This window comes from Mustela putorius, unplaced genomic scaffold (assembly GCF_011764305.1).
Source record: "Mustela putorius furo isolate JIRA1106 unplaced genomic scaffold, ASM1176430v1.1 tig00003898_pilon_pilon_pilon, whole genome shotgun sequence".
Lineage (NCBI taxonomy): Eukaryota > Metazoa > Chordata > Mammalia > Carnivora > Mustelidae > Mustela > Mustela putorius.
In genome coordinates this window covers 21,684,435-21,696,670 of record NW_025422047.1, presented here as the reverse complement: position 1 = coordinate 21,696,670, position 12,236 = coordinate 21,684,435, and the positions used below count along the sequence as shown (strand labels likewise).

The window sequence follows — 12,236 nt, the reverse complement described above, 5'->3', positions numbered from 1 at the left end:
CGGCTTACCAGAAACTCTTAAGAATCGCGGAGGCGTCATCTCTGCTGTAACTAAACCTCCGCCTTCTTTTTATTTACGACGCCACCAAAACGAAACGCGGGAGCATTCCTGAGCCTTTCGGGAACCCGGTGGAAAGGGGAGGGGGGAGGGAGGGGTGGAGCCAGGCAGTGACCCGGAAGCAGAAGTGACTCCCGCAAGCAGATTGCTGGGGAGCGGCAGCGGCGACCGCAGCGGTAGAAGCAGCAAAGTATCTGTGTGCAGCTCCAAACTGGGAAGAAGATGCTAATTAAAGTGAAGGTGGGAACACCTCCAGCCTTGCCAAGACGCTGTGGTACTGGGCTGGCCGCTGTGCCTTGCGGGAGAAGCGGGGAAGGAAAACCACGCCTTTCCCGAGCCTGGAGGGTGCTGACAGCCTCAGGGCTCCGCGCGAGGGGTGATGGGAAGTAGGGCCCCCCACCCCCACCCCAAGGGGGCATTGAGGGCTGGGGATTGGCCCGGCCTGACAACCCCGGGGCTTCTGCGGGTCTTGCTCTCTCTGCCAGGACTGTGCCATGACCCAGAAGGAGGTCGCCTTTGTCCGGGGTCTAGGTGTACTCGAACCCCTGCGGTCGTAGAGAAGGCCAAGCAGTAGCTTGGCTCCCTTTCTCGGATTCTTGGAATAAACTGTAATCTCCATTCTGCATTACTCTCCTTACCTGCTTCTCCCAGCCCCTAATGCAGTTGCTTCCAAGCAAGCACAGCACAAAAACGTTAGCCTGGGGAACCGGGGGCCTCTCAGGAGCTAGACTGTAAGCCTTTGCTGGTTGTCGCCAATGTGCGGTATCTCAGCCGGCCTTCAGGAACCAAAGCTGGGAGTGTGTTCAGTCAGCGCCTGCCTTTCTGAGCCGGGCCTCCTGGACCAGCCTCACTTCCTTGGCTGAGGCAGGTTGGTTGTCCGTGCCTGGTTCTTGGTACTAGCAGCGTTTCTTCATCTCCATCTCCCGTGGTTCTTCACCAGTTCCCAACCCTCATTAGTCCTATCTGCTGTTGCTTCTTTTCTACCTTCGGACAGGGAGACAGAGACTAAAAATTGACGGAGTGCAACATCCGTTTGGTCCTTTTACAGCTGAGTAGTCTGCTGTTATTTCATCAATGTGTTTACCGTGCTTAGCAGCCATTCTTCACCTCTTCAGTCTTTCCAAACCACTTCCTAGCTGAGGTTTGAGGCCAAAGAGTGTGTTAAAAATCATGGGTCTTCAAACTTTTGAGTAGTGACTAAAAGAGTCACTAATGTAAAATCAATTGAATGGGTCACAAGCAACAACAAAAGAAAGAAAGTAGAAATATCAGGGTATTGTTTCACGAAATTTTTGCTTTCACTTTATATGTATTAAACACATGTATGTGTTATTAGTACATATGTATTTCTTGGTGTGAATCTTGGTATATTCACACCAAGATGTCTGAGAAACCCTGGAATGCTTTTGGATATGGATTCTCACATCCTCTTAGTCAAAAAAAAGGTTTTTACTATACTTGTGTTCAGGATTTTATTAACTTATTGTTTAAAAAAAAGATTTTACTTGAGAGAGAGAGCACAAGCAGGGGTAGGGGCAGAGGGAGAAGCAGGCTTCTTGTGGAGCAGGAGCTCCTTGTGGACTTGGGGCTCCATCCCGGGACCCTGACACCATGGCCTAACCCAAAGGCAGATGCTTAACTGACTGAGCCATCCAGGTGTGCTGGGTTTTGTGAACTTAAAACAAACAAACAACAACAAAAAAACCCTCACCCTACGCTAAAAAAGTTTTACCTCATGTCCCATAAAAACGAAAATGAAAACTTACCATGTGTGATATGCTCTGGTATTTCTAGTTCTGTTCTAAGTCGATTTCATAACCCACTGATGGGTTGAGACCTGCAGTTTAAAAAAATAACTGTGTTGGGGTGCCTGGGTGGCTCAGTTGTTGTTAAGTGACTGCCTTCTGCTTGGCTGGTAATCCCAAGGTGCTTGGATCGAGCCCCGCATCAGGCTTCCTGGTCGGCGGGAAGCCTGCTTCTGCCTCTCCCACTCCCCTTGCTCGTGTTCCTTCTCTCACTGTCTCTCTCTTTATGAAATAAATAAATAAAATCTTAAAAAAATAAATAAAAAATAAGTTTATAAATACTATGTTGTGGTTGGGCTTCTCAATTTGAAAGGGCTAAGAATCACCTGGGGATCTTGTTACGCAGATTGTAATTCCGTGAGTCTGGGTTAAGACCTGAGATTCTGAATTTCTAACGTGCTCCTAGGTGATGCTTATGCTGCTTGTCTGGGGACTGCACTGACTAGCAAGGTTCTAGATTTTGTCTTTTTGAATCCATTTTCGTTTGGTATTTCTCTAAATTTGTCAGTCTCCTTTACTGAAACAATTTCCTTTGTGCCTCCGCATACAGGTTTCTGTGTCCTTCATCTTTTCCTCTTTTGTAGGTTGCATTGTTTTATCATGCTAACTACATGGGAAAGCAATTAGTTAGCTCTTCTGTTACTATACAAATGATAGGTTTTATTATCAGGGTTTGTGAATTCTTCAGCTGTAATCTCCATGTAGCTGACTTTTTCCATATCTTTCTGCAGTCCTATACAACAAAATCTCTCCTGATTTAAATCTTCTTTTGATGCCTTATTTCTGTCTTTCTAAAATTAAATACATCACTTTCTGCGTTAGGCCATCTTCCCAGTATTCATCTCATATCAATCTACCTGGTATCTGGAACCCAGTTCTTTAGAGTCATTGTTCACTTTTGAACCTGATTTTTCCTTTGATAACTTCTTTTTTGCTTGATTTTCTTTCCATTCCCATTACCCTTTTTCTGCTGTAGGGTCTCATTCACTGATATCTTTATTTCTCTATAATACCTCCAAACAGGTTTTCCTACCATGTACCCCCCCTAACATTTAGAGTCTAAGCTTGAAGTGTCTAAGCTTGAGACATGGCATACAAAAAATCAAAGCTTACATAGTGTTCTTTAAATTTCTTTTTCATCATAATACTCCCTGACCCCACATCCAGCATCAAGATCTAGAACATTTTCATCCCCATCCTGTGAAAATTACCTAAGTTAGTTTTTTTTGTTTTCAAATTTCATATAAATGGAGTTACAGAATATATAATTTTGTGTCTGATTTCTTTCACACAGAATTGTGTTTATTGTCGTCTGTGTAGTTCCCATTACTGTATATGATTACATTGGATGACTGTATCACAATTTGTTGGTTCATTCTCCTATTGATGGACGTTTGGGTTGTTACCAGTTTCTGGCTATTTTGAAGAAGGCTTCTATGAACACTTACAGAAATCTTTTTTTTTTTTTTTTTTTAAGATTTAATTTATTTGAGAGAGAGAATGAGCAGAGAGAGTGGCAGAGATAGAGGGAGAAGCAGGCTCCCTGCTGATCAGGGAACCCAGAATGGGCTCGATCCCAGGACCCTGAGATCATGACCTGAGCCAAAGGCAGACACTTAACCAACTGAGGCACCCAGGCACCCTATACAAGGCTTTTTGTAGATATAGGTTTCCATTTCCTTTCAATAAATACCTATTAATGGAATTACTGGGTCATGTGGTAAATATATGTAAGTTTAAAAGAAACTGCCAAACAGTTTTGTAAGGGGTTATGCCATTTTATATTCCCACTTGCAATGAATAAGCATTCCAGCTGCTCTGTACCCTAGTTAACTTGTAGTTATGTCCATCATTTTTATTTTAGCTATTATACTGTGTGTGAAATGTTAATTTCATTCAAGTTTAAATTGATTGATTCTCACCCACCATAGCACTTTGTCATCATACCTTGTGTTTGGATAGTAATATTCCATATGACATTTCCCTTTATATTGGTTTGTTCTATTAATTGTATGTCTCATTGTTCTTGGTTGTAAATCTTCAGTTGAAAAGATTTTTTACAAGGGCTGGAACACTTAATTTCTTTTATATCCCTCCGGTAGCTAAAGCAGTATGTTCAGCTTAGGTTCATCATTGACTTGCTAAACAGCATTGGATGTATTCCCAGGTCACAATGACCAGATTTGGGGAAGAAACACAGTATCAAGAATATCTTTTAAAATTGTTCACTTTGAATTTTAATTATGGACACTTTCAAACATATTTATTAGCAGGGGAGGGAAGGATATAATGCACCTTATATCCAGCTTCAAAACCTATCATCTCATGGCCAGTCTTTTTTTTTTTTTCTCATGGCCAATCTTAATTATATTCACCAACTCTCCTTACCTGATGTTTTAAGAAGCAAATCCCAAATAGGATAGCATATGTTATTTGTATGTATTTCAGTATCTGTCTGTAAAAAAGGGTTCTTATTTTTCTAATGTAAGAATAGTTATCATACCTAAAAAATTAACAGTGATTTCTCATTATCATCAAATGTATCCCATCCTCTCATTTGTTTTGTACAGTTTGAATGTGAGTCCAGCTAAGAGCTATATGTTGAAGTTGGTTGATAGGGATTCTAAGTGTCTTTCAAAAATCTATACTTCCCAGGGCGCCTGGGTGGTTCAATGGGTTGAAGCCTCTGCCTTCGGCTCAGGTCATGATCCCAGGGTCCTGGGATCGAGCCCTACATCGGGCTCTCTGCTCCGCGGAAAGCCTGTTTCCTCCTCTCTCTCTGCCTGCCTCTCTGCCTACTTGTGATCTCTGTCTGTCAAATAAATACATAAAAATTTTTTTAAAAAGTCTATACTTCCCCCTTGGGGTGCCTGGGTGGCTCAGTAGGTTAAAGCCTTCTACCTTTGGCTCAGGTCATGATTCCCAGGGTCTGTCAAATAAATAAAGTCTTTGAAAAACAAACAAACAAAAAAACAAAAAACTATACTTCCCCCTTTTCTCCCTCTTCGTTTTGAATAAAGTAGGTTGTTTGTGCGATGGAGTCTCCCGGTTTGGATTTTGCTGACTTTTTCCCCGTGTTGACTTTTTTGTTTTGGTTTTTTAAAAAAATATTTATTTATTTATTTTAGAGCACTTGCAAGAGGTGGGAATGGCAGAGGGAAAGAGAGCAATCTCAGGCAGACTCCCTGCTAAGCAGGGAGCCTATGTTGGGCTCAATCTCATGACCCAGAGAACCACCCGAGCTAAAATGGGGAGTCAGAAGCTCAATGGACCAAGCCACCCAGGAGCTGCTCCCCATGTTGACTTTTAATATATTCCCCTTTCCTCAGTATTTCCTGTCAATTGGTAGTAAGATCTAGAGGCTTGAATAGTCTTTTGTATGTGTTTTTGTGAGAATAATACATAGGTGATGGTATGGCATGTAATTCTATCAGCTTTTTTTGCTTTTTTTTTTTTTTAAATTCATTGCCTCTATCTGTTGTTTCATTGGAGGCAATAAAACAGGGATATCTAATTTTATCGTTGCTTCATATATTAGCTGGAATGCTTGAACAGTAACTATTAGCCACATGGGCTTTGAGCACTTGACATGTGGCTAGTGAGACTGAGGAATTAGAAGTTAATCATTACTTATGTTATTTGTATTTAATTTTATGTATATATATGTATACATATATGTATTTCTTTTAAGTTTTTATATATTTATTTGACAGAGACACAGTGAGAGAGGGAACACAAGCAGGGGGAGTGGGAGAGGGAGAAGCAGGCTCCTTGGCTGTGCAGGGAGCCCGATGTGGGGCTTGATCCCAGGACACTGGGATCATGACCCAAGCCAGAGGCAGATGCCCAATGACTGATCCACCTAGGCAGCCTTAATTTTACTTATCTTAAATATAAAGCCTGAGACTTTATTCAGTCAGTGGAAAACTTTTAAGTATGCTTGGAATAAGTTAGGTATGTAAATCTACTTTTTAAACTGTAAATTATGAAATTTAAATACAGATCAAGTATTTCAGATGAAAATTTACGATCTGAATTGAGATGTGCTCTAAGTATGAAACAGGACTTTGAACATTTAGTTAGAACAAAAGAATGTAAAATATATTACTTTTTATATTGACTATACATTGAATTGATAATATTTTAACATATTGGGTTTAAGAATGTTAAAATTAATTTTACCTTTATTTTTATTTTTTATTTTTATTTTTTAAAGATTTTATTTATTTATTTGGCAGAGAGAGATGACAAGTAAGCAGAGAGGCAGGCAGAGAGAGAATGAGAGAGAGGAGGAAGCAGGCTCCCTGCCGAGCAGAGAGCCCGATGCGGGACTCCATCCCAGGACCCTGAGATCATGACCTGAGCGAAAGGCAGAGGCTTAACCCACCGAGCCACCCAGGCACCCTTAATTTTACCTTTAAAAAATGTGATTGCTGGGACGCCTGGGTGGCTCAGTTGGTTAAGCAGCTGCCTTCAGCTCAGGTCATGATCCCAGCGTCCTGGGATCGAGTCCCACATCGGGCTCCTTGCTCCGCGGGGAGCCTGCTTCTCCCTCTGACTCTGCCTTCCACTCTGTCTGCCTGTGCTTGCTCTCGCTCGCTCTCTCTCTGACAAATAAATAAATAAAATCTTTTAAAAAAAAATGTGATTGCTGGTATATTTAAAATTGTGTATGTAGTTTGCATTATGTTTATATCTCTGTTGGACAGTGCTGCTTTACAGAATCATTTCCTTATACTCCCATCAAGAACATTGTTTTACAAATAATGTTTTTCTCATTACAGTGTATCCATGGTATTAAAAAAAATGAAAAATACAGAAATGCACAAATGATATAATTAAAAGCATCCATAATTTCACAACTCAAGATAAAAACATTCATGAATATATCCTTCCAGACTTTTTTGAAAGCCTATAAATAATACAGTATTTGTTTTGTGTGTGTGTGTGTGTTTTAACAAAACTGGAATTGTACCCTTATTCCACACATTCTTTGAGGACTGTAGTTTTTCTCTGTGTTTGTGGCATAATTTAACCCCCAGTTGTTTGTTGTTTGTAATTTTTCAGTACCAAAAGACTATAATGACCATTGTCATAGATATTTTTTAACATATTCATGATTATCTTCCCAGAAGTGTTGTTACTGGGACACCACTTTGCCAGATTGTTCTCTGGATATATTCATAGACTTCTACTGTCCTAGAGTTTTTAAAATTTTACAAATCACTATTTTTTGTTTTTAATGTCATTATGTCCAAGCATCTTACCCTTGGGAGAACAATCCTCTTAGGGTTTTGTTTTGTTTTGAAGATATTATTTATTTGAGAGAGAGAGAGAGATCATGAGCAGGAGGAAGAGCAGAGGGAGAAGCAGCAGCAGACTCCCCGCTGAGCAGGGAGCCCAATGGAAGCAGAGCTCAATCCCAGGACCCTGGACCTGAGCCAAGGCAGACATTTAACCATCTGAGCCACCGAGGAGCCCCTCTTAGTGTCCTTTTTACTCTTTAAAATATTTTCTAAACCAGAATGGATATTTGTTTATTAGTATTTATGTGATGGAGTATACTTTTACTAGAAATTTTAATAGTGCAGATAAAGAGTTCCCCTTGATAAACCCTCCCCTCAGTCAGTCCTACTCTTTTCAAAGATAATTACTGTTAATCCTTCCGTGTGTGTGTGTGTATCTACATATGGAAAATGATACCTAATTGTACATTCTTTAGATCTTTCCATGTTAGTGTATAAACTGCTGTGTAATAAATATATCATCCTGTGGATGTAACCATAATTCAATAGTTTCCTTATTAATAGGCATTAATAGGCACTCTTCCTAGTGTTTTATAGTAAAACTGTGCTATTTAGTAATCATGTTCCTCTTAGGATATGTACTCAAGTTTCAAGTTTTTCCTTCTTTCTAGTTAATCTAGAAGTAGATTATCTGCTTGGAGAATCTTTGCATTTAAAGTATCAAGAGCAATAAAGTGAAATAATTTATGGATGACACAGAATTGCAAACTTTTCATTTTGTTAGGAAAGGGCTTAAAAAAAAAACCCACCACATACTGTTTCTATTATTTAATAAAAGGACATTTTTTTTTTTTTTAAAGATTTTATTTATTTATTTGACAGAGAGAGATCACAAATAGGCAGAGAGGCAGGCAGAGAGAGAGGAGGAAGCAGGCTCCCTGCTGAGCAGAGAGCCCGATGCGGGACTCGATCCCAGGACCCTGAGATCATGACCTGAGCTGAAGGCAGCGGCTTAACCCACTGAGCCACCCAGGCGCCCATAAAAGGACATTTTTTAAAAAATTTTATTTGGGGCACATGGGTGTTCAGTTGATAAGTGTCTGCCTTTGGCTCAGGTCATGATCCCAGGGTCCTGGGATCGAGCCCCATGTCGGGCTCCCTGCTCGGCAGGAAGCCTGCTTGTCTCTCTCCCACTCCCACTGCTTCTGTTCCTGCTTTGCTTTCTCTTTCTCTGCCAAATAAATAAACATAATCTTAAAACATAAGTAAATAATTAAAAAATAAAACCATTTTTATTTATTAATTTTTAAAAGGTTTTAATTATTTGTTTTAAGGAGAGAGAATTTCAAGCAGACAGCTGAGTGCAGAGCCTGACTTGGGCCTCGACCTCATGACCCTGAGAGCATGACCTGAGCTGAAATCAGGAGTCAGAAGTTTAACTGACTGAGCCACCCAGGCACCCCTAAATATATTTCTTAGCTTTATGAAAATCTTACTGTTGTCATTATTTTTCCCATTTTACCATAAATTTCCACACACACCAGCTTGGATTAGGGTAGAATCTTGAGAAACACTGTTGTAATTTATTCTTTTGTGCCCAAACAGTTAAATCTAAAGGAGTTACTCTTGCATTTTTAAAAAATTTTTTAATTTTATAAACAATTAAAATTAAACTCTCTATAAAAAAATTTATAAAATTCTCTATTAAACTCTCTATTAAAAAAATTTTTTTAAATAAACATTTAATGTACTATTAGCCCCAGGGGTACAGGTCTGTGAATCGTCAGGCTTACACACTTCACAGCACTCACCATAGCACACACCCTTCCTAATGTCCATAACCCAACCACCCTCTCATGAACCCCCTGACCCCCGGCCACCCTCAGTTTGTTTTGTGACATTAAGAGTCTCTTATTACTCTTGCATTTTTAAAAATATTCTTAGTACTGAATTGATTCTCATGGTTGAGTAATTAGGTCCTAAGTACTGTCATCATGTTGGGTATGTGAATCCCATAAGTAGAAAACATGTTATTTTGTGAACCTATCACAGGAGCATACATCAGGTCCCAATACCAGACCACTGAGGATCAGGCAGTACTGAGTACAGAGCTTTTCTTTTTAGAGGCTCGGGGTCTGGGGTCAGAGAGTCTGTGTTTGGGTCCACACTCTCCCTTTGACTTCATCAGCATGCTTTTTAACCTATCCAAGCCCCATTTTCCTCTTCTATAAAATGGTGATGGTAATAGTATAATATCTCATGAATACTTAGAAGGATTAAAGGTATTGATGCTTAGTGAAGTTTCTGACTGTCGGAAAGTGTTCGTTAAATGCTGGCTATGATCATGACATGCTCATTGGTGTATTTGGCCCTTTCACAAATACTCATTGACTCCTTACATGTCAAACTGTGCTTTGTGCTTAGATTAGGAAGATGAATTTCTGCCTTTTAGGAGGTTGGAGTGTAAATTAGAGAGTTTAACACTTAAGTAACTAGCAAGAGGTATTAAAGTGTGCTGGGGAACCACTCATCAATTTTAGAGTCCTTGAACATTTGGGAAAGAGTAGGGAAGGGTATGGCAAGAAGGGAAGCAGGAGACTCCAAGAAATGCCCTTAAGTCAGATTGCGCTTGGTGTGTTTGTGGTCTGGATTACTGTAGACTGATGCAGATAGAGCTTTAAGAGCAAGGATGAATGGGAGATTAGATTAGATGAAGTGCAACATGTGTAAATGTACAATCAGTGTAATTATTGTATGTATTATCAGCAGCCCTTAGCCTATGGAAGAAGTCAAGAAGATTAGAGCTGCACTTTAGTACTTAGAAGTCTGGAGAAAGAGGAAAATAGAATGTTCAATTTTAGTGTTACTTAACAAGTTGGGGGAACCTGGGTGGCTTAGTCAGTTACGCGTCTGACTTAGGCTCAAGTCATGATCTCAGGGTCCTGAGATCAAGCCCTGCATCGGGTTCCCCACTCAACGGGGAGTCTGCTTGTCCCTCTCTCTACCCCACCCCCTGCTCTTATGTGCTCGCTCTCTCAAATAAATAAAATATTTTTTTTTCTTTTCTTTCTTTCTTTCTTTTTTTTTTTTTTTTTTTTAAAGCTGGTCAGAGGTGTTCTCTGGTGTCCTTGAGAATTCTTTGAATTATATGAATGTTAGTTTCTAGCTTTGATACAGGAAACCAGGGCATCCTGATTGAAAGGCATGCTTTCCTTAGGACATCTCTGTTGCAGTCTCTCCAAAGGAATGACACTATTCTCATGGTTTCTGATGGGATAGGGTAGAAGATCGGGGGTAATATAACCTGTAGGATTAAGAGGGTCAAGTGGCTCATAGCATCTTGCCCTGTCAAAGCTGTCTACAGCCTTAAAGTGTTTGATAAATACAGGTTTGGGTCAAAGCCCTCTGATTCTTCAGAGCAGCTTTGTTGAGAATGAGCTGCTCTTGGAAGTTGTAGATCCCCAGAGACCAGGACAGGGAGCTTTACCTAGAAGACAAATTGTATATTAGGCTGCAGGACTCATGAAACCCTTTCCTGTTTCAGACCCTGACGGGAAAGGAGATTGAAATTGACATTGAACCTACAGATAAGGTAATGTATGGCCAGTACTTAATGCCTGTCTCCCTATATGCACATTCGTTTGGATATGCTGATGAATTTAGTCCTTTTTGCTTTCATGCTATCTGCATAGCTCTTGTTCTTTCCGCTTCCATGGTTCTACCCCTTAGCAGTCCCTGACTACTTGTACCCTTAAAGGTGGAGCGAATCAAGGAGCGTGTGGAGGAGAAAGAGGGAATCCCCCCACAGCAGCAGCGGCTCATCTACAGTGGAAAACAGATGTGAGTTTGACATGGATACTCACGAGTTGTAACAATCTAACGTGAGGTTGAGGGAGCAAATACTGGTGGAGGATTCTCAGATCCTTTGGTGATTTGGTGAAGCCTGTGAATTCCTTCTCAGAATAAGATTTTGGCAGACATAAAATACATAGGTTTACAAAAGAAACTATATTGAGATACAGTTCTCAAAATATTAAAAACATTTCTGATATAATATATGTGGTTTATTAATATGTTAAGATCTAATGGGTTTAATTACCATTAATTTTTACCTATTTTCAAAATACTTGCAAACAGTTGTAATATGGTATGAAAATATCCAATTTCTTTTCTTAACCAGTTATACATGTCACTAATATCACTTTGGGTTTTTTTGCTTGTGTTCAAAATAAAATAATCAAAGCAATCAAAATAATCAAATTTTGGGTAAGGGTTAGTAAAAATAAAGATGTAATTTTTTTTTCTCATCTGAGCTCATAGATCAGGAAAAAGACTTAAGAAACCCAGTGTATGAATCCTGTTCTAGATGGTGTTTCTAAGCGCCCCCTCCCCACTTTTTTTTGCCTTCTTTTCTTGCAGGAATGATGAAAAGACAGCAGCTGATTACAAGATCCTAGGTGGTTCAGTCCTCCATCTGGTGTTGGCTCTGAGAGGAGGAGGTGATCTTAGGCAGTGATGGACCCTCCCTCCATTTTACCTCCTCACCCTGTCTCTCGAAATGAGACATCATATATCCTCTCACTCTGTGGGACACCAGAGCCACTGCCCCTTCTCCTGGATGCCCAGTCTTGTTTGGTGGGAGACCGTGAGGACCCCAGGATGCAGGGTTCCTGGCCCAAAGGGCCCTTGCTGGCTATTGGGTTTTTGTTTGCAGTCCTGTGTGCTTCCCTCTCTTATGGCCATGTCCCTAGTTGTCAATAAAATATTTCCTGACCTCCTGGAATCTTTCTTGTATTGCACAAATGTGACTGAAATTGAAATGGACCCAGTACACACTCATTTATATCTCTGAAGAAGTAGGGCAATGGGAGGGAATGTGCCTTTGGGGTGGGGGATTATGAGACTCTAGGAAAGTCTACTCTGGGTGGCGTGGAGCCAGTTCTTACCAGCTCAGGAGATCTAATAATTGGCATCTCTTCCCAACCCCATAAGTGATTTCATGCTGGTAGCTTTTCTTTTCTTTTCTTTTCTTTCTTCCTTCTTTCCTTCCTTCCTTTCTTTCTTTCTTTTCTTTCTTTCCTTTTTTAAAAGATTTTATTTATTTATTTGACAGACAGAGATCACAAGT

At 40.2% G+C, this 12,236-nt stretch overlaps 1 protein-coding gene across 1 annotated transcript; it reads left to right on the top strand.

The window, feature by feature from the left end:
* The first annotated feature begins 140 nt into the window (after window positions 1-140).
* On the top strand, window positions 141-11,891 carry NEDD8 (NEDD8 ubiquitin like modifier). The gene is made up of 4 exons (XM_004755221.3): window positions 141-297; window positions 10,653-10,700; window positions 10,866-10,948; window positions 11,528-11,891. Exons 1-4 carry the CDS (start codon window positions 280-282, stop codon window positions 11,622-11,624), a joined length of 246 nt encoding a protein of 81 aa, XP_004755278.1. The 5' UTR covers window positions 141-279; the 3' UTR covers window positions 11,625-11,891.
* The last annotated feature ends 345 nt before the right edge of the window (window positions 11,892-12,236 follow it).

Coding starts and splice junctions, on each gene's coding strand:
- NEDD8 (XM_004755221.3), top strand. Junction 10,701..10,865: donor ACATTGAACCTACAGATAAG/GTAATGTATGGC, acceptor GTACCCTTAAAG/GTGGAGCGAATCAAGGAGCG. Junction 10,949..11,527: donor ATCTACAGTGGAAAACAGAT/GTGAGTTTGACA, acceptor CTTTTCTTGCAG/GAATGATGAAAAGACAGCAG.